Consider the following 27,031-nt stretch of genomic DNA (forward strand, 5'->3'; position numbering starts at 1 on the left):
GTTTCATCCTCCATAGCACATGACAGCCTTGAAGCCTCAGGCTTCAGTTCTTTAGAGCCTGTGACTTTTGCATTATCTATAATCAAATTCATAGGCTTTATTGATTGATTTTTAGAGCAATTACAGACACATGACAGACATCATTATCAAAGTGTCTGACAATAACATTTCATAAATGATAACTTAAGTGCTAGTCTGTGGTAAATGTGTAATTTATAAAACACTGAAATTACTATCTAATTATATACTTAGCTTGACATGAGTGAATTGGTCTTGTTGCAGTATTGTAGGTTTAAATGAACATCTCCTGTAAACTGTGAGAAAACTGGGAAAACATTAACTCATACAGGGTCAGTCTTAGCTTACTGGATGATGCCAACTGGACAACTATACTCTGAGTTTTCAGAGAAATGAAATAGTAGCCTCTGTGGCTCTTGGTCACATCTAGTCAAATTTATTGTCAGCAGTGGCAAAGATACAGTTAGGCTTTTCAGACATATTCTTAGACCAGGGCTATTGTTAACCCTGGGTTACGAGTTAACCCTGGGGTAACTTAAGCCCTTTTCCCACACACATTGTTAACCCAGGGTCAACCTAAGCCCATGGCTGTACGATTCACAGCACACATCCTCTAACCCTGGGTTTAATGTTGAAACAGCAACTAATGTTCTAAATGTTCTAGAATGTCGTGACTCTTTAATAGACTCTGGCCCCGTTTCACAGTGACACATTTTTGCCTGTGTTAAGTCGGTTTACAGGGGTAAACCTCACAAACTCTGGGCTAAATCTGTTCCGGAGCAAGGACAGCAAGACCAAGGCTAAAGTTGTGGTTAGCCCACAATGGCATGTGGCAGGATTTTGCCACACTGAAAGCTTTCTTAGCCTGAGGTTAACATCTCCATCAGGGGCTAAGAAGGTTCTAAAGGTCCAACTGCACTGAAAATAAAATGTGACATGCCCCATTAGACCTGTGATTGATATTCATTAGGTAGTCACAATAACATAGTTATTAACAACAATTTACAACAGTTGAAGGAGACAGCACACCAGCGCGGGGCAGCAGACTTGAACACTAACATAAATCAGGGAGGTGAAGAGGGAGAGACAGCATCTGGACAGTTCATTATAATTTATAATAACACAGCGTAGTGACAGACTAAGACAAGCATATAAAATGTAGATCTGTCTGTCACTGTTTACAGAGAGCCCAGTCAGTGTAATTCACTGATCAACTACAGAACTGCACAGTAAAACTATGATTCATAATCACAAAAAGTTTTGATATAATGTTCAGACTCAGCCCCATCAGCACCTACATGCCGTGCCCATGCCTTTCTTATTCATTTTAGCTCTCTTCAAACAGCCACTGCAGCTGCAGAAAAAAAGTCTATGTCTCATTTGAACCTCCAAAATCATTACTGGAGTAGGGAAGCCAAGACAGTTTGGTGAGCCTCATAATGCTTTTCGTGCAAGTTCAGCCATTTAAAACAATAGGAATACTTCAAACATGCATGTCGGACACTTTCAGTGCATTAAGAGCTTCAGAGTGCTTCTGGTCCTGGGCTAAATGCAGTGTGAAAAGCCTTTTATAATCTTTAAAATTAACAAATGAATATTTTCTCCAATTTTTGTTTTTGAGTATAAACTCAATAATGTGTCTATAGCAAATCTACTGTATGCAATGTCTGATTAATGCCACTGTGAAGCAGAAAAAATAGAAATTGACACTTTTATTGTGTCCACTGACACAGTCAGAAGGTATCTGGCCAATAAGAGAAAGTCTTTACACACACACCTTCTAAACAGAACAACTAATACAAGAAAGTAACTTGACATATTAATGTAAACTTGCACATTTGCTATCAAACAAAAATCGTTTTTACAATGTAAACAAATATTATTTTACAACAAAATAGATTCTATACTTATTTTTCAAGTGTGACACTGACCTATAGTGTCTTTCAGCGTATCAGAACATGCTGTGTCACATCCCAGGCATCACATAGGAAATGTTTTCCAGAGTGGAGGCCTTCAAAAAGAATGATTAAAAAAAAAAAAAACAGTTGTTTCCCTCTAAACACATAAAATACACTGACTCATGTGCTTGCCTGTGCATACAAACAGAGTGTAATTACGTGGTGTTAATGATCTGTTAAGTGGCTGAATCTCTCACCAGTGTGTGCTGTGTGCAGCTCCTCAGCTGCGGTATCTCTGCGGTGAGGCAGATTAGAGGAGCTAGGGCACACAACAGAGAGTCCAAGAGCAGAGACAAGCTGCTCGGCATACTCACCATTTTCTGCAGACACAAAGAAAGAAAATTATCACCCCTAAATACAGTGAATCTACTTTATATTGTCTAGAGGCTTATTGAGACCTGCCCTCCTTGATCATGTAGCCAGCTGCAATCATGTAGAGACTCGTGTTTGTGTTAAAACTGGAGCAGACAAACCAGCCAAGTGTTCTATCACTGCAATATTTCACAGCTTTCAAAATATCCTTCAACTTTCCTTAAAAATTCTGGCATAAATGAGTGTTGTTAACTTTCAAAGTCTTGTAAATCAAGTTGTGTCTAATGCATACCTGGCAGACAGGTGGAAAAAAAAATCAAGTTGAGCAATAGGACAAGTTAATATTGTGCACACTATCAGTGACAACAGATACCTTTTGAGAGTCATAACTAATCAAAATGTTCTGGTACTCGGGTTTAAATTCATTCAAACATGGGGTGCCCCTATAGCTCAGTTGGTAGAGCACATGCCCCATGTGGCTGAGACTGTTGGTCCTCTGCAGCAGCTGCTGGTTTGACTCCCACCTGTGGCCCGTTTGCTGCATGTCTCCCTCCCTCTCTCTACCTCCCTTCCTATCATATCTTTAGCTGTCACTTCAAAATAAAGGTAAAAGCCCCCCAAAAAACTTTAAAATGAATTCAAATATGATTAAAATCACTTAATGTCCATGAACAACATCCACATTGTGTGCAATTTTTGATAAAGGTAAAATGTGTCACAGCTACGATGTCATAATTTCAAAATCAAATGATCCACCTACAGTCACAACAAACCATTACAGACACAAGGGAACATGCTTGTTTGGTACAGACACCAGCCAAAACCACATCATCATTTTTTATATTTTTCAGTGAAAATGAAATGCAAGGATTACCATTCCCTCTAAAATCGTGGCTCATATCGCAATATTCTTCAAAATACTGAATGATGAAAAAAATGCATAATTTCCATTAGGATGTTTTTTTTTTTTACATTTTTCTATGATAAAATATTGTGCCATAATATACCTACAAAATGCTATTATTTAACTCTATTGCACTCATACTGCCTCTTTGTAACACAGATTCATGGGCCTTTCAAGTGGTCATTTAGTCTGGAGGTCTGGTAAAGTAAGCTGTATCCATTCATCTCCATTTGTTTTATCTGCCCTAAAACATGTTGAAAGCAACAGGCTTAACACCACTAATAAGATAAAAAAAGGAAAAACAGAATAATGAGTTAATGAAGTAACACATAATTAGTGTTACATCATGATTTGAAAGATTAAACATATAGATATGAAGGCACAGCCCCTATTATTTATGCTGATATCTAAAAAAGTATCCTAGACCAGTATTGTTAGAAATCAAAAATGAAAGTCTGTATACACACACTGAATTTACTCACACTTGTCTCCTGAAGATGGTGTCCAATCAGGGACAAGGATTCCCCCAACAGGTGTAGGTGAGCTGCAGCCCTGACAGGATCCCAGGCTGAAGCGGTGGGACTGCACAGAGAACTAATGGGACTACTGGTGTCAGTTATGGAGCCAGACACCATGGGACTGACTACAGAGCTCACTATAGAGCCTGTCACAGAACGAGGAACTGGTACGAACGGGTACGATCTGTGGGCTACTGGACTAGGACAGCTGGCCATGCTGTTCTGGTTATCTAGATACACCCAGTACTCAAATATGGAGCTTGGATTTGCCTGTAGGAAACAGAAAAGTAGACAAGAGAGTATAAATAAACTTCTAACAGCTTGCAGGATAATTATCTGATCGATGCTGCCCTCTGCTGTGCAACATGAATGCAACAACTTGTAGGAGACAGTTTTCTCATCAGTCACGAGCATGAATAGACAGGATGAAATCATTGATATTTTTACAATCTTAACACCCACAGACAGACTTAACCTGGCAGAGTAAAATGTACCTAATCCCATATTCTTTTTACACCCCATGACTTTTCTCACCTCCTCTCCTCCTCTTATTCCCCACCTGTCTTGTGGCACAGAGACTGGATAAGCAGGAAGGGAGCTGGACGACTCTGTTCCATATATTCCAGACTCACCTCCACTATTGCCTGCAACATGTCAAGTAATATTGTGGCATAAGGTAGTTATGATGGGCCCCAGTGCACGTTAGTTACTGGTTACGAAGCACATGCAAACAGACACACTATTAGTATATAATTTTGTTATCATTTATTACTGACCATTTTACCTCTAATAAAGGAGGAGGACAGAAACAGGACAGATGGGTTTGTCTTTTCAGGGGCATATGTACCAAATGACACCATTTTTAATTTAATCTGAATTCTTTTTGAATACAGGTGAATTTCCATGGTGCCAATCTTAAAAGTCATTCTCCAGCCATGTTTTAAACAATATAAAATGCTCTGAAAGAAGTAATAAATTGTGTCTGATGGGTGGCACATGGGCTGGTTTAAGTGATTAGAGGGCCTGCTCTCTCTTTGGGCCCACCGACTACATGGCCCCAAGAGCATGCACACTGCCAGCACATCTTCATTTACGCCCCTGCATGGATATCAAACTATCCTGTTGATTATCTTTTCATCTTACAAATTATTGGTTCAGCAGCAGCTTCAGACTGCACTGTCATCATCGATCTTATAATTGTTACATTAGTCATAGCGGTTTGAGCTGAAATGTTCTCACCATTTACCATAGACAGTAGGTCTCTGTGGTAAATGGTGAGAACATATTACGCAATTATGGATTTGTTAGAGTTGCAGTATAAGTACCCCCACCCCACACACACAGTTACATTAAAAGCGCCTTACCAGATCGTTGCATTTTCTTGTTGAGCAAGCCTTTTGGTTCCTGAAAAAAGTGAATAATAACTGTCACAACTGAAACTGGTAAATTAAGTGAAACACAAACTCCAAACATAAAATAACTAAAAGATAGTTATCTCTAATACGTAAAGATAATGGTGTAATCACAAATTACATAATTACAAAGGCGTACACCTAGTATATTTTAGAGATAAATACTGAACCAGTTATATATTGTATTTATTTACTTCATTACAAAAGCTGTCTGTTTCAGAGTTTTACTGAAGGTTTCCATAGAACAGTGTGTATGAAACTTCATAGTCTGAGCCTATTAAAGGGATAGTTTGGATTTTTTGAAGTAGGGTCGTAGGAGATACTAATCTATAGTCAGTGTATGTGCTACAGTAGATGACAGCTGGCATGCTCCAAGTTTGGAAAAACAGCAGGAGCACAGGTGTAAGAGGCTATGCAATGTACTGCTGTGGACAGGGTCAGCAGCAAAATATATAGCTTAAAAAATCTGTATCAGTTTAAGTGTGGGCTATATGTAGAATATTTTAACCACTTTACCTTGCCATCATAGACCCAACAACTCTTTTTTTCTGTGAGATAAAATTTCTGTTTCTGTCAAAGGAGTCTTGTGGCTTTGGAGAGAGTGATATTTGGCTCACAAGCAGTGAAAACACCCTAAATGGAGTGTACACTTAAACTGATTGATTTTTTGAGGGTGGCTTAAATTTGTTTTGAGGCGGACCCTGTCCACAACAATATAACTTGCTTAACTGCCTACTACAGTATTATTCCTGCTGTTTCTCCAAGGTGGGTGTGTGCTAACCCCCATCCCAACCACATACAACTCCAATTAAAAAAAAACTGAACTATCCCTTTAATCTACAGAGACAGAAACAGACAGACACACACCCACACACGGCCATAAACTGTCAAAAGGCTGCCACAGAGTGCCACAAAGCTTAGAGATTATTTTACTGCAGTTAAGGCTACACCTTTGACACTGGAACAGAGCACAGCACTGATGCCAGTGTATCATTAACACATACCAACACACTATGTCATAATATATTATATAATTTGTCACAGCACTAATCACAATTGTTGATACTCTTCAGTCAACTGTTTCTCCAATATTCCTATAACCACCAGTGAAGTCCACCTTATAAAGCCTCTTGGTGATACATTCCTCTAAATCTGAATCCGGTTCCTCCAGCTCCTCCTCATGCATCATCAAGTCATAGGATCTTTTCTTCTCTCTCTGGCTGCATCCACTCGCTTGGTCTGCTTCATCATCCATCTACACCGACAGGGAGGAGAGAGAGGGTGATTCAACAGTAGTGATGTAACTTGAGTACAAGCTCCCCTTGTGACTGAAAGGAAAGCAACACCAATTTAAAAAACAAATTTATGAAAACGTGGAATGAAAAGTAGAAGTTCAGAAATATTTCAGTCACACTATGATTTAAAGACCATTTCATTATAAAATATACTATATTCTAATGCCTAATGTGTGAGCCTATTTGAATTTGTTGTTAGGAATTTTACCAGACCAAGAAGGAGGGTTAACGAAATGTGTTCTGCTAATGTGTGAGTTTGCCACAAGTAGAGCACCAACACCTCAAATCACTGAAACAAACCATTAATTATTATTTAAGGGATTTGAGAGGACTATGGTAATGCCAAAGTAAGTGGTGGATAGTAACTAAGTACATACTAAGTACTGACTTAAGTACAAATTCAAGCTACTTGTACTTAATTGAGTATTTCCATTTTAAGCTACTTTCAGAGGCAAATATTGTGTGTTACACTTTCCTCCACTTTTTGGTCTGACAACTTTAATTACTTGTTACTTTTCAGATTACAATTTTTACCTCTTACTGTCCAGTCAGTTACCTTACCTTACCAGTCTTGTATCCCAAAAAATTTTAAATTTTTAAGGGTTTTTTTGTTTGTTTGTTTGAATAAACTTCAGGATTAAGTGCACCTTTGTGAGTTTAAAAAATTCTACTTTTGGTTTTTGATGGTTCTTCCTTCATACATTGTCTATTTTGACCATATTTGGTGCACTACATGATTATTTGTTAAAGTTTTCTGACCCTGACAGGGCTCATACAGGCTGGTTGGGTGCTTTCCTATTATTCTGAGTGTGCCATTTAAGTTGGAGTGGCCTAACATTATTCTGTTGCAGATGTACTCTTCTTGTCCTATCCATATTTCTGACTGTTGAATAGACTTTACCATTAACACTGTATGAAAACGTACCCCTTGTTTCAGTGTCCCGCTTCTCTTGCCATTCTTCTATTACTTTACTCCAGTTTATTTCCTTCCTTGACTTCCGTTTTGCTCAATGGGCAAAAAATTATGGTGACCACCTCCTCATTTCCCCTCAGACCTACATGTCAGACACGGCACCAGGATTTCAATTTTGGGTGCGCCACGGTAATTTTGGGTGGGCCTTTTAATTACAAAAGTGAACGCTGATTCCAACTTTCACTTAAACAAAAATAACTGATATCATGCTGTGGAGGGTGACTAGCACTGCCAGTTGATTCTGACACTTTTATCACTTAAATCTTTTTAAAAACAGTTTCAGTGTTGAAAGAAGTACTGCAGTGCTGCACAGGTGCCATGGCCTATAAATCTTGTTCTCCAGATGTACAAAAATATGTTTGTTTGGTACAAACCCAAACAAATGTCACATCATCATGATTTTAAGAGTTTTTTCCCCAAGGAAAATGAAAATTCTGATCATTATAACTAATCATGAGTCAATCTGTAATCACAATATTTGTCAAAATAAATGCAATATGATTTCTTTACCATATCATACAGCCCAATTGTAGATTAAAATACCCAACATTACATGTGGCAAGCTAGTTAAAATTAGCACAATCATACTGAAAAACTTAACGAACTAAACGAACTAAACTACTGATAGGTATCATTTTACATGCAGAATGACTACTTTAACTTTTGATACTTAAACTACACTTTGCAGTTAAAACTTAGCGTTACATAATTTTACTTGAATAAAGTTTTAAATGCAGGACTTTTTAAACTAGCTGCTAGCAAACTAACTTAGTTAGCTGCCTGGCACCATGGAGGTCTTCCTAATGTAGCACGCAACAATGATTTCGCTTCAGGGTTGTTGAACTACAGGAGAGTTGAGGGTTTTATTGTCGCTTATAAACTTGGTGCTGTCTGCTCAGGCTTTCCAACTGCTGAGCGCGTTTTTATCGAAGACATAAAACCGATGATAACAAGCGGATACAAGTCTGCGAGGACATGATGTAACAGTTAACTACGTGTCGCCATGTTCAATATCAAAGTCTGCCACGGTTGGGTAACAGCGACAGTTAGGAACGGTAACCTTCGCTGTAAGCTAACTAACGTTAGTTCAACAAAACCTTAGAGTAGGACATATCCGGTTTTGTCCACAGAACAATGAGCTAACGTGTAGCTAACATATTCAAACAAAAAAACTTTAAAACTGGGTCATGTTTTTCGTCTCGGCTAATCTCGCCGCCTGTCGGTCACGGGTCTGAACCGTGTGAATAAAATGGTGCTGACTCACGTTTAGCGTTTGGCCAGACTCTCTCCTACGGTCTCTCCCTCCCTCCTCTGTCTGCTGACTCATGTTAGGCTTCAGCGGCAGACCGATTTAATAGGTGACCAATTATTTATGGCTTTGGCTGCAGCTGACTGAGCAGATTCGTCCTGTGACAGATGTTTCACAGAAAATTGATCTTTTTATGGAAATATTTAATTTGCCTCACCAGTTTATGTCAGTTTAAAACGAAAAATGTTAAAAGTTAAATCTTTCAGCAACCTTAACATCAACAGTCCATTAAACCAAACTATCATAACCCTCTTCAAAACATAATGGTGAGTCAAATCTGAGTATTTGATTTTTGTGTTAAATTAAATACTTGCTTTCTGTTTTCTGGTGTGTGTCTTTTCTGATATATAAAAATATAAAATACAATAAAATAAAAAAATAAAAAGTACACAATATCAAAACTGTCATGGTGGGATTCCGTAATGGAGTGGTGTTACTTCGAGGCAGCCTTTACATTTAAATAGTTTCCCATCAATTAATTATCAAATATCAACCTTTACTCATCTATTGATGTTAATCAATTTTTTTTGCCAGATTGTAAAATGACAACAACAACAACAACAAAAAGACTTTTAAGACCATTTTTGTGGTGAGAGATGATGGAGTTGAACCATATGAAGAGGGATGCAAAAAAGGGATTCCACATTACTCCCAGAAAGTCATGGGACAAATTAAAACACTGTGCTATTAGTTTCCTTGGGACCCTGCCTCTTTTTTAAAGTAGTAAATGACATAGGGAGCGACATATAATTGGATGGATATGTCACCTAGAAGCACCACCATACCATAGAAGGTTAAGAATTAAAACCTTCATTATTCACGTCCTCATTCATTTCTAGATCTTTTTTCACAGCAGCCATTTGACATGAAATAGTAAGGTAAACACAGGTGTTACCATTGATTGCCCTCTACTTAAGGCTCCATTTGATTCAGGTCAAAAGAGTTAGGGTGCTGCTATTGTGCATGTTGGCTCACTGGAGTAGAACAGGGCCTTCATTATTATCACTGGTAACACCTGTGTTTATCCTATTCTGCTATTTATTATAAATATAGCTGCAGTGAAAATGGTCTATTAACTTCAAATATATTATTTTAATATTTATTTTTTATTTTATTACTTATTCATTATTTTTATTTCATGTGGGATCATACTGACAATAAATGCATACTATGCAGCGTAAATTAAATCCTGGGATATGATACTTTTAAAAGTATAATATAATAAAATATAATAAATTATACAATTATTTATTATATATTATTATATAAATATAATTGTAGAAGCTTCCAGTGCCCATATCTGCTCTACTCTCTCAGTATTGCCTCTTGTTTTACTGAAACCTTCTTTTTCCATGTGAACATTCATGCACTTATCAGTAATCTCTAACGTGGTTAAACTTGTTTAAGTTTCTGATGAACTTGTGGTGTATTTTGATCATACAATCATGTGATTGTTCTTTTTTTTCCTTTACCATTAGTCACTGTTTCAACACTTCCTCCCTCTCCGGTTCAGAAACTCACACAGTCATGTTTAGATTCGGCTCCTCCTCCCATCTGGTACAACTTTAGAATTCCAAAGCTGCACGGTCATGTTTAGCACTCAGCCCTCCTCCCTCTAGTTTTCCAGGGCAGTGCTAAAACTTCCTTATTCATGCTAAGTCCCATGGTCCCTCCCTCATGACTTCTCCAATTTGCTGTCATTGTTGCTGCATCATGTTAACTCTCAGTCCCTCCTACTAGTTTTTGCTGAAGTTGCTGTATCATGTTTAGCTGAGGTTTTCCTGTTTTCATTCAGCGGCTGGAGGGAGGAGACAGAGGTGGATATATAAAAGGGGGAGAAGACAGTTAGCAGAGAGAGCACAAAGTGTACAGTACATCCAGGGAGAACAGTGAACCGCTGAGGATACGAACCAAACTATCAAACCTACAGGACTTCATCCTAACTGGTGAGTTAAACACAATATTTACATTTCTGTTAGTCACACTTTGAATCACATCACCTCTTTCTTACGTTTTATATCTCTTGAATCCATAAACAGTGTTGGTGATCATGTTGGAGGATGTCCTGCGAAAGCATTTTTTTAACATCTTAATTTATTTCAGGGCCACAATGGAGACAGAGAAGAAAACTCAGACTGCAGCAGAACAGCTGACTGACAGGTAAGAATGAGCTGCTGTGATTTTCTTCCCCTAACTCATTGACATTTCATCAGCAGACATTGCAATGTTCATCCATGAAATGCAGCTTTAGAGGCAGGTTTAACTTCTGCTTAGTGCTGTTTGCTCAAACCTTTTCTCTTTGAGGGCCAGAACTGAAACTTAATGGTGGGCCGTGGACCAAAAGCAAACACATATTGTATTATATAGTTCAGCTGCAAAATGGTACTAAGACTTTCTCACAGTCAAGTGTCAATCTGCCCGCCTGCTTAGATTATGAAATAAAATAATCGGGGATCCTACATTAAAAAAAAAAAAAAAAAAAAATATATATATATATATATATATATATACATATATATATTTAGACGATTTTTGGCACCCCTTGAAGAGCATTTTTACATCAAAAATAATAATAGCAATTTTATTATAATATTTTTAAATTATTTTTTATTAAGTTTTGATTTAATTAGTTTTAGTGGCATTTTTACATATTTAGATTTTTTTGAACAAATACTTTTTGCCTCTGCTGTTGTTTTGTGGTGTTAACCACTTCATTTTTGTTTTTTGTGAGCATCTTGCCTTACTCTTTGACTTCATAGTCTAACTAAACCAAATTTAGGCCACATTCATGAAAGCTACTTAAATGTCTTAGTTTAACTAATACAGATTAAGGCCTACTCCTGGTTTAATCTAAGACCTGTCTGTAAAACCAGCCCTTAGAAAACATTAAAATTACAGAGTTAGAACAATTATATCAGCATTAGTTATGTAGCATCCAAAATTGGGTTTGTAGTGCAGTATGTGCTTGTACAGTTTTATCAGCTGCACGTTGCATATATCAGATAAACATCTACAGGTGCAGTAACTCCTATAATGTATCTTTTGTACTTTGGAGTCCTATATTTACTCTTTATGTTTTTTTTGCCTCTTACCCTTTGCTCTTCTAGGTCATTTAATAATAATAATAACTTTTGTGTCAGACCTGTATGTGACCAAAGTGGTCAGAAAGTTTCAGATGAAATTGACCTGGCTGCATTGATTATGATTCATTCTCTTTTTGCAGGGATCTGTCAGAACAAATCAAAAAGGTGACAAAGGAGAGTCACGTCAGGGCAGAAAACACGGAGCTCATGCTGAGCTTCCAGAGGGGACAAGTCACGCTTAAACAGTACAAGGTAATACAGTACAGCCCAATTTATTTTAAATCCATTTTTATCAGATAATTTCACTTTTTTCATGCCCTTTGGTATGATCTTCTTGTCTGACACCACCTTTCCTCCTCCTCTTCAGCTCCTCCTGTGCTCACTGTATGAGATCTACCAGGCCTTGGAGGAAGAGCTGGACAGGAACTCGGACCATCCCGGTGTCGCACCCATTTACTTCCCCGCTGAGCTGGCTAGGCTGGAGGCCATCGAGAAAGACCTGGAGTACTTCTATGGTCAGGACTGGAGGGAGAAGATCGTCGTCCCTGCAGCCACTAAAAGATACTGCCACAGACTCAGACAAGTATGTTTCCTTGTATCGTACATATGTATATTACACACAGTTTGTCTGCTGTTTGATTCCACAATAACACTCTTCATCTCTGTTTTTCCAGATTGGCAAAGAAAACCCTGAATTTCTGTTGGCCCACGCTTACACCCGGTACCTAGGTGACTTGTCTGGTGGGCAGGTCCTGGGTCGAATCGCCCAGAAGTCCATGGGACTGAAGAGCAGTGAGGGTCTGTCATTCTTTGCCTTCCCTGGTGTGTCCAGCCCCAACCTGTTCAAACAGCTGTATCGCAGCCGGATGAACAGCGTGGAGCTGATGGAGGAGGAGAGGAACGGCGTGCTGGAGGAGGCCGTCAGAGCGTTCGAGTTCAACATTCAGGTACGGGGTGATGAGAGTCAGACAGAGAGGCAGAAATGTCACTTTGAGAACAACTGAACAGCTTGCTCTTACAGTTTTGTTTGGGGATGAAATGTCCCTTTAACCTTTGCTCTTGCAATTGTTTTTGAAGCCAAAAGCAGCTGATGGATGTTTTTTCTTTTGTTTTACAGGTGTTCGATGATTTACAGAAGATGCTCAGCATCACTGAAAACAAGCTGCAGAATTGTTCGACACACTCCACACCAGTAAAGTTGCTCCAGATCGATGGAACCATTATCAAAACTGCCCCATTCCTCAGGATGGTCCTGGGACTTTTTGTGGCTCTGGCCACAGTCAGTATGGGAATCTATGCTCTTTAGAGAAGACACACAACAAGAAATACTATGTATTTAATGTTAAGGTTGTAATATTTTTTGCTTTTGTACTATAAGATCATTAAATATCTTTCCCTGTTTATAATTTTGTAAGATATTAATGGTCTGTAAATGACAAAATACTGTGCAATAGTGTTGTAATTTAACGGAGAACCACAATTTTCTGTATAACACTGTTAGTAATGAAATGTGCAATATGTGTTTTTATTACTGTAAATATGTAACCTTTTTAATAAAATCTTTTATCAAAAGAAAGTACTCTATATCTTGCAGTTTTGTTCAGGATTTTGCATGTTTCCGCAAGTTAAATTTGAGACTATTGGAAATGCAGTTTCAGGGAAAAAGTATCAAGGTTTTAGCGATGGTAGAAAGGGAACATGGTTTGAAACTGCTCACCTGTGTCTTCAGTGTGAAGGAGTTGCAGGAGTAAATGTTAGTACAGAGCAGGCTCATGTTGATTTCGTTGGGTACTTACAACCTGATCGATACATTTTATCTCGAACACACTTAAAAGAGAGACTGAAATTAATTCAACTTTATAAAATTAACATCAACTTCATAATCCAATCAATTTTTAAGACTGGTCAAACTTGTATTTTAGACATTTTAAGGCCTAAAATTAAGATGATTTTAGTTTAGACTTTTCAAGAACCTGCAGAAACTGTTTGCTAAATATTTGTCTGTCCTTTAGACAGCACCTCTAATGCACACAATTTTCTTGTACAACACTGCTGCTGATGTTCAGGGTCCAGCTGGATGACATTTGCACTAATGTTCTGGCACCAACCTGACCATGTGCCTGCTGTTCATTTGGCCCGCAGTGTTTTAATGGTTCCTGGTAAAACACTGGGAAAGATTCCCAGTTCATACAATTGCACAATTAATGAACATAGTTGCTGATAAACTACGTACAAATACAGAATTATTTTCATCTTCTCTTCGTCAGACTAGCACCCTCTGAAACGAGTGCTGCTGCTAACGATTACTGTCATTATTGCTTTATCTCTTCTTGCAATGGGAGCTCAACCACTATGCTAAAAAACAGTCTGTCCATTTTGCATTTTTTCCACTGTACATTAAGTTGTGAGTCAGCTCATTGAGCACATTTGGTACCTGTCAGCGACTGGAGGCTCTAAAAATTTTTCCAGCTGGTGTAATTATGTCCCATCACAGTATATTCTTGCCAGCTTTCATAAAGAAGAACTATGATTGATAAAAAGACGTCATGCTTTACCACGGTGACCTCTTCAGCTTTAAATGGACAGTTCATCCCACAAATAAAAAATACTGTGTTATTTATCCATTTACATTGTTTTGCTGTGAGCTGCAGATTTTGGAGATATATAGAGCAGCAGAGATGTCTGCCTTCTCTCGAATATAATGGTACTAAATTGTACTTGTTTTCATCTACTCATAGACGAGAGGCTCGTGCTTGTGACAGTGCAGGATGTCAACATTAACGGTGTCATCCTCGGCAGAGCTGTAAATAGAGATGCACTAATCCACTTTTTTCCATTTCCGATATTTGAATTTGTATCTGCGAATACTGATACCACACCAATACCAGGGCTCATTCTTCTTCTTCTTCTTCTTCTTCTTCTTCTCATTATTATTATTATTGTGATTGTATTATGAGGCAAAAACTGAACTTCAGCTTAATGGTGTGAAAAGTTCTGTGTCAGCTGATGTTGATTCACACCCAGTCAGTTTTCACTGTCAGAAAAGCTTGTCTAGTTTGTGTAATGTAACTTGTGTAATGGCATCCTTCCAGCATTGTGGGGTGCTGTAGGATTGTAGCTTGTGGCATTCACATATGCAGCTCATGGGATGATGAGACAGTCCTCATTTGCATAATGTTTCATGATGTTTTGTTTAAGTTAGCTATTTGACGTTCTAAAGTGTAAATGTTATTTTTGTTTGTCATGTGTTTGTAATCAGTGACACAAGTCCCATACCCATTTAATGATTTACCACAATATCAGATACTGATATTGGATTGGATCAATTCCATTTCTAGCTGTAACACTTCGATCACAAGTAGATTCACGCTGCCTTCTGTGCAGTTAGATGGTTGGCAGGTGTAGTTTACTACATAGAAAACAGTTTCTACCTGAAACTGCTCACAACAGGGTCTGTGGATTATCTTGAGAAACCAGGTCATGATTTCTGGAAAGAGACATTGCTTTTGACTTGTATTTATGGTGCTTTAAGCATCACAAGCCAAGTGCCAATTAGTTACATTCCATTATATTTGAGAGAAGGCAAACATCTCTATGGCCAATATCTGTAAAACTCTGCAACTTGCACCAAAGCTATCCAGAACAGCACTATAGGTAAGAGGAAAAACACGTACTAAACAGACATACACATCTTACTTGTGTAAAATTTGGTATCCACTTTAATTGTAGTTTCATGATTTTCCTAAAACATGTGTGCTAGTGGCACACATTATAAATTAAAACACAAAATGATTGTTAACAGCAGCCAGAGCAAATTTCTGGGTTCATCCTAGGCCTATTTCATAGTGACACAAATCAGTGCAGTGCTGGTATCTGTCTCCCTCTAGAGGACAACTAAAAGAAAACCAAAAGTCATGTCAGAAATGATTGTACTTCACAGGAATTGGCTTACCTCAACCTTAAAAGGCACAGCAGCCTGAGTAAATTAGAAATGTCACCTATACTGTCCAAATCTTTAAGAACTGAAATAATGCTTTACATTCAAAATACATTCTTTTTTTTACTGTAACTTTATCTTTCATTAGCAGATAGCACACATCTAATGCAAAAGGTAAAAGCATTTTGTCTGACCAGACCCAGGAGCTCTGGAAATACATCACTTGCTGTAAGAAGGCCATCAACACAACACAAAACCCAACAGCTTCAAACCAGGAAAAGAGAGGTAACTACAACATGTCTTACAACTGACAAGGTTAATTCACAACATTTCCTTGACATGCCAATCTCTACCCACCATCCTCTAAAAAATAATAAAATGACACATACACACATATCAAAACACACAATCATCTCTGAAATCTACAAGCTACAGAGTGCCAGATGAGGGGTATCCCAAGGTGCTTTAAGGGGGATTGCACAGCATATCTTGTCTTTGTAAATGTCACTGACAGTAAACAATGAAAAGGACACACTGAAGACTGATTTTTAAAACAAAACAGAGAGCACAAACTCAAGGCAAAGCAAAGGAGAGGATCCATATTGTGGAAAGGCAAAAAAACAGATCCACATTAATAAAAGCAGCTTCAAAGGAAAAAAAAACTACAGCACAGACAACAAGACCCTAACCACATAAAATATATTCAATTTTCAAAAGCTGAGATGGCACCATTTTAACTTCTGGTGCTGTAGATGTGAACGGTCATGGGACCTCATAGCATATCTTTTTCTGTGTTTTTTAATATTGCATATAAGTAGAGGCCTGTGTTTTTGTGACATTCAAGGCCATTTGAAAAAACACAGTAACTTCACTTCATGTTTTCACTGGATTTTCTGACAAACAAGACAAATTTCCTACATTTTCTCCATTGATAGAACATATTGCACATTATTTCTTGAGAGGGGAAGTAAATTACATTGGTGCCATGCATCTAATTACCATAAAAATCACTAAATTAATTGACTTTCAGTCATACAAAAGTGAAATTACTCTGCAGTAATATTTTGCTACGTGTACAGCTTTCCATATTCTTCATCTAGCTTGATTTGGCACGTTGTCCTACTGTAAAAGGCAAAGAGTTTCCAAAGCCCAAATAGGTGCATATCAGACCAAATCAATGTGCTGCAGGTCACAGTTTTCAACATCTGTCTGCATCTTAACACACCCTTCAAACATCTGCATAATGCCATATCACCTCGGCTACCTGTTTGAACAGCTAGGACATTTTCGGCTAAAAAGGTGCAGTTACTTTTAGGCAAAAGCAGCCATCATGGGGCCGCTCAGTTGGTTTCATAAGAGGACAGCAAGGCTGCATCTACCGGCTCCATGCAGGAGGGGCAGGTGAAGGAGCGCATCAGCCAGGGGTCAATGCAATCCACGTGGTAGATGTGAAGGCAGGGCAAGAACCGAATGGGATCGCTGTACTCAAAATCCATCATACAGATCACACACCTGCAGCAGAGAGAGAGACAGCAAGTTCTTAATCTTTAAGTATAAAGATACTGGGCCTCATGCAAGAACATCTACAATTTATCTTACTCTCTGTTGCACAAAGGGCTCGCACAAAACTATCATGTCAGATTCAGCTAACACTCTTAATTTCAGACTACAACGATGCAAATGATACATCTGGGCGCATTTGAGTGCATATACGTAAGACTTGTAAATTAGCATAATTAACACCCCGATAATAGCGTATAAGGCCTCACTTCATGCCCAACATGTCAGGAAGTGTTTATTCATGACAATGGCATTAAACAGTACAAAGAACTTTACAGATTCAGAGAATTAAGTCCTACTTTCAGAAATCCATAAAGGAAAAGTCTTTAATCTTAACTGCATCAGCAGTGGAATTAAATGACCTGCTAAAGCAAAGAACTGGAAAAATTAGTGCTATTTATGTCGCCTTGAGGGTCGTACTGTAACTGAAATAAAGAAGTGTCTTGATATGAAAATGGCTTCAAAGGAAAAAAAAATACAGCTGATGGGAGGAGGGGGTTAAGGCAAAGTCTCAATCACAGAAGTGGATGAAAAACATGTTATAGTAGTTACAGATGATATTGCAATGGAGGATGTTTCCTTGGACAGCAACTTGCATAAATGTAAATATATGCCTGACAGTAGGTAATTGCCAGTTTAAATGATGATAATATAGGTAGGCTATATGTGCATATACAATATGTCACAAAAGTGAGTACACCCCTCATGTTTCAGCAACCATTTATATCTTCTCAAGGGACAATACTATAGAAATGAAACTAGGATATAACTTAGTCAGTGTACAGCTTCTATAGCAGTATAGATTAACTGACCTCTGAAAATAACTCAACACACAGCCATTATTGTCTAAATAGCTGGCAACACAAGTGAGTACACCTCACAGTGAACATGTCCAAATTGTGCCAAAAGTGTCAGTACTTTGTGTGAGCACCATTGTTATCTAGCACTGCCTTAACCCTCTTGGGTATGGAGTTCACCAGAGCTGCATAGGTTGTTACTGGAATCCTCTTCCACTCCTCCATGATGACATCACAGAGCTGGTGGATGTTAGACCCATTTGCGCTCCTCCACCTTCCGCTTGAGGATGCCCCACAGGTGCTCAGTTGGTCTGGAGACATACTTGGCCTCTCCATCACCTTCACCTTCACCTTCCTCAGCAAGGCAGTTGTCATCTTGGAGGCGTGTTTGGGGTCGTTATCATATTGGAAAACTGCCATGCGGCCCAGTTTCCGAAGGGAGGGGATCATGCTCTGCTTCAGAATGTCACAGTACATGTTGGAATTCGTGTTTCCCTCAATGAACCGCAGCTCCCCAGTGCCAGCAGCATTCATGCAGTCCCAGACCATGACGCTATCACCACCATGCTTGACTGTAGGCAAGACACAATTATCTTGGTATTCCTCACCAGGGTGCCACCACACATGCTGGACACCATCTGAGCCAAACAAGTTTATCTTTGTCTCATCAGACCACAGGACATGGTTCCAGTAATTCATGCTCTTGGACTGCTTGTCTTCAGTAAACTGTTTGCGGGCTTTCTTGTGAGCCAGCTTCAGAAGAGACTTCCTTCTGGGACGACGGCTATGCAGACAGACTTGATGCAGTGTGCTGCGTATGGTCTGAGCACTGACAGGTTGACCTCCCGCTTCTTTAGCCTCTGCAGCAATGCGTGCAGCACTCATGCATCTGTTTTTTTGAAGCCAACTTGCGGATATGATCCAGAGCACGAGGACTCAACTTCTTTGGTCGACCCTGGTGAGGCCTGTTCAGAGTGGAACCTGTCTTCGAAAACCGCTGTATGACTGTGGCCACCGTGCTGTAACTCTGTTTCAAGGTGTTCTCAATCTTCTTATAGCCTAGGCCATCTTCATGAGAGCAACAATTCTATTTCTTACATCCTCAGAGAGTTCTTTGTCATGAGGTACCATGTTGAACATCCAGTGGCCAATATGAGAGAATTGTACCCAAAGCACCAAATTTAACAGCTCTAATCCACGACACACAAACTTGAATGGTCCAGTCAAGCAGGCAAAAACATGAACATGGTGAATAGGACAGGTGGCTTTGCATGTTTGAACGACATGTACAGGTATCACTAAGGGTGTACTCACTTGTGTTGCCAGCTATTTAAACAATAATGGCTGTGTGTTGAGAAATTTTCAGTGGATAGAAAATCTATACTGCTATACAAGCTGTACACTGACTACTCTAAAGTATATCCAAGTTTCATTTCTATAATATTGTCCCTTGAGAAGATATAATAAAATGTTTGCTGAAACGTGAGGGGTGTACTCACTTTTGTGACATACTGTACATGCATAAAATTGAAATTAGATTGTAATTCAAAATGCTGAGTCAAACAGGATAATGTCAACATAACTTAACATAATTATAATTCATAATTAATTATATAAGTGTAATTTAGGGTTTTCAAACTTTTAAGTTGAAGTTGCAGTGATGAAATATGCAGTCATTAATGAAAAACCTGTTTGGATAACAGCAGACTAACTGTGTACAACTTTGACAGGTCTGGATCACTCATACACTGTGTTTATACATTAGAAAAAATGCAAAATCCGAGAAAATTGGTGAATGCAGCAGCTTCTTGTAAATCACTCAAACCACTTAAGTACATATCTTATTGTACAAGTGCTTTTTGCATGAAGTTCAGTTCAGTTTGTAAAATTAGGTCTGGTTAATTGGTTTTACATATTTTCAAACAGACATGGACTATGATACAACATATAGCACAGCATAACATTAAATTTCTACAAGTATTAAAAGTGAGCATACTTAGCATTTACAAGTGGTCTTACTGTCTGTGCCACTGATGCAAAGACAACCAAATTGCTTTTCACGTTCCTCAGAGCTGAGCAGGAAATCATACCCAATGGCATAGAGAATTGCATAATGAAAGCAAGACTCACTGGGTAGCAATCTGAATGTAAATGATGTCATTATTCTATAGCCAATACATTTTGCTATCAATATTCATAATGATATGTTAGACAAAAAAACTTGTCTATTGCCAGTTAAAAAAAGGCACTAAAATTAAACCATTCCATTGTATTTCATCAAAATAACATAAAACCTTAAAACAGAAGAAAAATTAATGTGCTGAGTTATGCCTTTTTGTCACTCACTCTTTCACTTTCTTGTCAGAGGGGTCGGAGCCTGGGTCAAAGATGCCTCTGGGAAGGTGCTGGATGAGACCAATTCGCTGGGCGATGCGGACCTGTTCCTCCTCCGTCAGCTGGCAAGCCAGACGACTCTCACCTGGGGTTGGATGGTACACTGGCAGTGGCTGGGTGCGCTCCTGGAAAAGAAGGAACAGAAGACAACCTGTGTCAACTGTAAAGTGAGTCCTCTCTGTTGGGGGTGGGGGCTGGTCAGATGTGTCAGTGTTACCTTTGCAATAGAGCCTGACAGATAGCGGATTTCTGAATCTGATGCTGTTACTGATATAAGTCATTGATGATGACCATCATTTTGGTAAATTCTATGTCACTTGGAGGACATAAGACATGGCACTGGTCCTGTGCTTCTGTCAACACAAGGAGAATGGCCATCTTACAAGCACAAGAGTGGCTCTGGCTCAGGAGTCAGAGTGGGTCATCCACTCATTGGAAGATCGGTGGTTTGACAGGCAAGCTACTTAACCCCAAATAGCCCCCGTCGGCTGTGGCAGTTTGAGTGGCTGACAGACTAAAAAAGTGCTATACACAATGGGATTTTAGTTGTCATAAAATGTTATGATACAGCTATATAACATTTGAATTAAAGAATTGGACTTACTGTTCAATTAATCAACTAGTCAAACAAAAAAAAAAAAAAAAAAAAAAAAAACAGCAACTACTTTAGTAATGGATTAACTTCATTTTTTTAACATTACAACTTTTTAAAAGTAAGGATCTGTTGCCTTCCTTTGTAATTTATGATATCAAATTAATAGTCTTTGGGTTTGGACTGTTGGTTTGACAAAAGAAACAATCTGCATACATGATTTTGGGATTAATCAATTTAATCATGAAAATAACCAAGAGATTGACTGATAATGAAAATTACTGTTAGTTGCAGGCATACTGAATTATTATTACCATTTCAACCAATTTTCTGAATATACAGCACAGATGGACCATGTCTCTAATGGAATGGAATAGAATAAAAAAGAAAAGAATCAAACAGAACTGAATAGAGAATAATATCTTTATTATCTCTGCACAATTACAACAGGATGTTTGCAACATCCTTTTGATGTTATGAAACACAATAAATAATAATATAAACTGTAGAATAAACTAACATTAAGCAGTACAATAAAACAATAATAGTAGAACAAACAGGATAAGAATAAATAAAATAAAATAACAGCACAGCTATGGGTGCAATACAGATATGAGCACATAGCTGTTGTGTTGATACAGATGTTTCACACAGTAACTCAGGGTGAATATAGCTGTATATTATTTGCTGACTTAGTGCAGAAAATAAGTGCAATTTTGTGCAAATTAAGTCAGTACTAAGACAATTCATGGAGGATGCTTAGTGGTCTGATTCAGAGCAATTATGGCTCTCCACCAATTTACCCATCCAAGATTTCATATTGTATTATAGATTATGTGATTCTGAAAACAGAAGAATTCAACGCAACAGCAATACTGAGAGCTAACTAGCAGTTTGACTGGTATCATAATAACAAATTCTAACATTTTATAGCAATAGCATATTAAACTAGCTAAGTTTTAATATGCCACCGCATTGGACAACATGCTCTTAAATCCCCGGAGTGAATTTAACTTGAGTCCCACGCAGCAGCTCACCTGGTAGGGCGGAGGAGGCTCTCCGGGCAGGCTGCCCCCCTCGGACTCGTTCAGCAGCGACAGGTCATCCGCACCATGTGAAAACAAACAGTTCCCCATTGAACTAGGACCACCATGAGAGTGTCAACGTCGTCTGAGGGCAACAGACACAGCGTCAGCTGGAGCTAACCTAGCTAGCTAACGTCTGAACGATTTGGCGTCGCGTTAGCTTAGCAAGCTGTTAACCGACAGTCTGTTGTCATTCCGTTAAGAGTCTGACAGAAAATCGACGGGAGGAGCGACGTCGATCTCTTGACGAAATAAAAATCCACTGCTGGGCTCGACGGTGGCTAATCAAACAACTGGTGACATAGATTTTAACCGTCAGACCGAGGTGTTTATTATCTATCTGCTTGTGTGCTGCCTACTTGTGTATACAAAAACACAAACCGGAATATCGTCATTATAAAGCAACCACAGACCTTCAGAATAAAAGCGGAAAATTTTAACATTTAAGAACATTTTTATAGACGCTTACGGCATTCACATGAGAAAAATACTCTGCTTTTCAAATTTTATGATAAATTAGCTATAAAATAGGCTAACCTACTACACTATAATAAAAAAAAATATCAGGAAACCACCAAAGAAGACCTGAGATACAGGCTATATTTGATTGAAACTGAGCTACTCTGCTTCATTTATTTTAATTAAGGATGCACAATTATTTTTTTTTCCTTTGTGCAATATGCTGATGTTTTCCACCTCATTCTCAGCGATTGCTGATACCCGTATTCACATATTTTTTCCACCTACTTGCAGAGAACATCAAGTCTCTGATGGCTGACTGGCAGATGCAGACTTAAAATGCAGTGTATTTCAAACTGTACACATTCACTAGGCAAAATACAAAAAACTATTGCTTGACATTTTCTTTTATTTATTTGATGACCCAAATAAAATCTCCTGTTACCCATCTGTGGATCACGGCCCAGTTTGTATACAGTTTAGCCTTACAGTTTGTGGCTATTGTTGAGGGCCTGTGTCTTATTATTTTTTTTTCCCATTCACAGTCACAGTACATGTGATGGTGGTGTTTGAACATAGCAAATCAAAGTTGTCCCAATATATTAACATGTTAAAGGCTATTTTTTCTTCTTTAATTATAAACCGGGTGGTATTGCGGGTGGTGTGCTGGTCAAGAAAGTATATTTGTTGATTTATTTATTTAATATATAACGCATTTTTTTGTTTCCTGGACAAAAAAAAAACTTTTTGGTTGGTAACACTTTTATTCTGAAGGATTATTTTCGGATGTAATGTTGGGGCGGTGCATCACAGTATATATACACATGGATGTCATGTTTCCGTTCAGGGTGTTTCTGTTATTTTGTTCGAAAAAATACTGTTATTTTGTACATTTACGTTGTTAGTGGACAGAAATGAGCAGTTAACGTGTTTTTTTTGTTTTTCACTGAGCTATCTTCGTCATCTTCTGCTCCTTTTCCACGGCTGGTTTTGAGTTAAGAACGACCTTAAGGATTGAGAAATGGTAAGAAGAAGCAAAGCACGACAAACCTAAAAGTTACAGTTTTGTCAGTTTTATTTATCTCACTGTAATACATAGTTTTTTTTAGCGACAGAAAATATTTACTGCTATACTTAGGACAGCTAACTTTCTAACTGCAGTGTGGTGTTGATGTGGGTGGTGTCGTTTGTTAGCACTGCCTCTAGCAGTCGCCAGTTTGACACATGCTCAGATCCTACTTATACAGGGTATATGCCTCTGATTATTCACTATATGTACAAGTCAGTAGTAAAGCAGCAGGACCTTAAAAATACTGAAACATGAGTCCAAGTTTCATTTTAATTTAATATATTCCAGTCTGTCACCTTATATACGGAATTTGCACGTGAGTACATCACAGAAGGCTTCTTCTGTTTGGCAGCTTTGCTCTGTCCAAGTCACTCCTGCACAGAGCAGGAGACTGGGAGGTGATAATAGCAGGTGGATGCTGTGGTGCTCTTTTTTTGTTTTTGCCTATAATCAGACTAAATATATTCTAGAAAGAAGTGAATCTGCTTTAAAAACTTAACATAGATGGAGTTGTGGAGTGTTAAACTCTTCATCATGTTGTCTTCAACCTCCTAAATTTCCAGTTACATTATAGAGGACATGTTTGTGTGTGCAGTGATAGTCACAGCCCTGACTAATTCTCAAACTATGGCACTAGTACCACGGATGTTAGCTCCCAAGGAATCTCTGATGATTTTAAAAATGAATAAATTACTTTAAAACATTTCATCAAATTATATTACAACATCTCAAATGAAATTACCGAAAGCTACTATAAGGATTTTTTAACTGGTTATAAAATCGTCTCACTTTAATACTGATACCTACACATGACCTACATAAGCAGATGAAACCATCAGAGAGAAGTCTGGCTGTTTCTGTACAGTTTTTCATTAATGCCTGCCACTGCCATTTCTGTATCTCATTATCTCAACATGTGTTCCTGAAAATATACACCATACACGTGTTAAATAGTTTAGAAATGAGAAATAAATTCAATTAGGCTGAATTACTTGGCCATCTTATTGCTTTTATTTCCTCTCATCAGAAAAAACTATATAGCATTTTAGCAAACTTCATAAATGAGACAAAATAAGTGTATTTGGGTGAAATGAACAGGCTCTTGTTTCTTTCTCTTATCAGTAAAACAATATACACACTTTAAATAATATAAATAATATTTGCAGAATTTCTTGCATAGTCTCTTATTTATTTAGACACAAATAAAATCCCCTGTGGGTCACAACCCAGGCTGTGGGAATGATTGGTTTAATGTACAGACAGACAACCCTAGTATCATGTTTCAGTTTTCCTCAATTTTTTTCCACACCAATCAGAAATACGCAGGTGGAACAGGGCCCAATTTGGATACAAAGTAGTATTTTGCCTTTCCCTAATGTCAGTCTTCATATATTCAGGCCACAGTTCCTGCACCACCACCACCTCCGCCTCCACCCTGTGGAAACCAGCTTGGTGGAATCAGCTCTCCACCCCGCCCTGGACATGCTGCAATACCATTTTTTGAGAATCCTCCAGTCCCAGAGACAAGTCCTTCACCAGAGGCTCTACAAGTGGTAAGTGTTTCTTCCACAATCTGGGGCTATGTTGGTGTGAGACTTCTAAAAGATTTTGCTGTAACATCTCCAAACATCCAGGATGCACCAGCTACGCCACCGCACCCAGTGGAAAATGAACTCCAGTTTCTACCATCAGACGGACAAGAAAACAATCCCTCTGATAGTGAAGAGAAACATGGTCCAGTGCAGGAAACTGACCCTCCACCACAGACACGTAATGCCCAACAGGTAGATAGTAAATAGAAGTAAACCATCTTTTTCTCGTTCCATATTAAACAGATCATATAACCATTTGTTTTCTTTCTGTCTAAAGATCGCAGAGCATCAAAATGAAGCAGCCATGCAGATGGACCAGACTGGAGAGGACCCACTGCCATGAGGCACTTTAGTTACCTAAAAAACAAGCTTGAAATTGACAAGTACTTTTAAGTGCTGTCTCTACACTGAAATTCTGTAAAATCGTAGTAAATAACTCATAGTAAATAATGTCTTTATCCACCATTTTACAGCCACTCAGTTTTAGCTATGTTTGTCTTCCGTTAAAAGACAATGGTTGTAATGTTGGGCAGGAGTAATGTTTCAGTAAATTAAACTTAAGCCTGCTTTGAACATTCACATGTTTTTGCTTTACTGCTTCAAAGAAACTTCACAATACTTTGTTGCTGCTAATGCTTCAACATCCTGATGTAACACAGAGTCTACATCAGTGCTGTTCCATGTGACATAGGACTCTGGTATTATTTTTGTTCCTTTACAGGTTTATTGCTACATGTGGTCCTTGTGAAGTTCAAGAGCTGTGGTTCACCATTACTTTTTATTTGCATAATGATTCAAAACATGAGATTTGACCATAAATGGTAGAATCTAAAGAGTGTATTGAAATTTTTATATTTATTTCAGTTATAATGTACAACAACATTCAAACCAAGTAGGAAGTTGTCTGAATAAATAAAAGTATTCAATGTAAAAGTATTCAATGTAGAATACTAAATGAGGGGAGAAGAGGAGAGCAAAGGAAAGGATCGGAGAATAAAATAAGGAGGCTCTTATTCTAATTGTTGCAACTGAACACAGGCCTGCTATGTATTCTGCATATCTGTATTTGGAGAGTAGATTAGTTGGTTTATTGTTTAAGTACATTTTGAGTATTTTTGCAGTGTAATATTGATACTTTTATTTCAGTAAAGTATCTGAATACTTCTCCCACCACTGCTCAGCTTCAGCCACTGCTGCTGCTCTCTCTCCTCCTGCCTCTTATACACACACATGAACACCCACCTTATATAAACAAACAGAATACCAAAATGATTGACACAAATGGTCAAATACTGCCCACAGTGCACACACGCACCATACTCTAGTATGGTCTACGAATGAAAGAGGATGCCCGCTGAACTTTGAAAGCACTGGATCCCAGGGGGCTTTAAACTGCGGAAAAGGAGATGTCACATTACGTTACAGTGTGCTCTGTCATGTGCTGACAGATGGTAGCTTTTGAAAAGCAAACCGACCAGACAGAGGCAAGAATAACATCTCTCAAATGCATGTATAAGTCTGTTGCCCCATATGTGTCTCTTGAAGTAGCCAGGTATGATTCTGCTACAGGCCCAGTTCCAGAACAAAATGACTAGGGGTGCATCAGAAATTGGTGGGGGTGCACTAGTATCTGCAGTGCAGGCCAGCAACAGCAATGACGAACAGTGTAGGTGTTAGAGGTTCAGGTGTGGTCCCTAATGAACTGATAATACTGAAACAAAACTGGACATGGTTGTAAGCAGCGGTAATTCAATAGATGTTTTT

The 27,031-nt window shown here is 38.4% G+C and overlaps 4 protein-coding genes across 5 annotated transcripts; 2 read left to right on the forward strand and 2 right to left on the reverse strand.

Moving 5' to 3' along the window:
• Positions 1-1,709: 1,709 nt before the first annotated feature.
• On the reverse strand, positions 1,710-6,463 carry hmgxb4b (HMG box domain containing 4b). Of its 2 annotated transcripts, none has more exons than XM_084715555.1 (6): positions 6,264-6,463; positions 5,075-5,111; positions 4,245-4,354; positions 3,675-3,980; positions 2,174-2,296; positions 1,710-2,029 (listed from the first exon to the last, which is right to left on the reverse strand). In XM_084715555.1, the coding sequence occupies exons 1-6, from the start codon at positions 6,375-6,377 to the stop codon at positions 1,985-1,987; spliced, it is 735 nt and encodes a 244-aa protein (XP_084571681.1). In that variant the 5' UTR covers positions 6,378-6,463; the 3' UTR covers positions 1,710-1,984. The 2 variants fall into 2 exon arrangements, with proteins under 2 accessions (XP_084571681.1, XP_084571680.1); XM_084715554.1 differs by having other exon boundaries at positions 5,075-5,114; positions 6,240-6,460.
• A 4,074-nt stretch (positions 6,464-10,537) lies between these two features.
• On the forward strand, positions 10,538-13,358 carry hmox1b (heme oxygenase 1b). Its single transcript, XM_084715553.1, has 6 exons — positions 10,538-10,645; positions 10,803-10,859; positions 11,923-12,034; positions 12,150-12,365; positions 12,457-12,729; positions 12,900-13,358. The coding sequence occupies exons 2-6, from the start codon at positions 10,810-10,812 to the stop codon at positions 13,086-13,088; spliced, it is 840 nt and encodes a 279-aa protein (XP_084571679.1). The 5' UTR covers positions 10,538-10,645; positions 10,803-10,809; the 3' UTR covers positions 13,089-13,358.
• Positions 13,359-15,478: 2,120 nt separating this feature from the next.
• Positions 15,479-22,526, reverse strand: rnf11a (ring finger protein 11a). Its single transcript, XM_084715556.1, has 3 exons — positions 22,100-22,526; positions 20,423-20,595; positions 15,479-17,231 (listed from the first exon to the last, which is right to left on the reverse strand). The coding sequence occupies exons 1-3, from the start codon at positions 22,196-22,198 to the stop codon at positions 17,060-17,062; spliced, it is 444 nt and encodes a 147-aa protein (XP_084571682.1). The 5' UTR covers positions 22,199-22,526; the 3' UTR covers positions 15,479-17,059.
• A 905-nt stretch (positions 22,527-23,431) lies between these two features.
• On the forward strand, positions 23,432-25,846 carry LOC146330095 (uncharacterized). Its single transcript, XM_084713222.1, has 4 exons — positions 23,432-23,630; positions 25,073-25,228; positions 25,310-25,459; positions 25,545-25,846. Exons 1-4 carry the CDS (start codon positions 23,628-23,630, stop codon positions 25,608-25,610), a joined length of 375 nt encoding a protein of 124 aa, XP_084569348.1. The 5' UTR covers positions 23,432-23,627; the 3' UTR covers positions 25,611-25,846.
• Positions 25,847-27,031: the final 1,185 nt, after the last annotated feature.

The sequence above is a fragment of the Lutjanus erythropterus genome, chromosome 3 (assembly GCF_056507025.1).
Source record: "Lutjanus erythropterus isolate fLutEry1 chromosome 3, fLutEry1.hap2, whole genome shotgun sequence".
Classification (NCBI taxonomy): Eukaryota; Metazoa; Chordata; class Actinopteri; order Lutjaniformes; family Lutjanidae; genus Lutjanus; species Lutjanus erythropterus.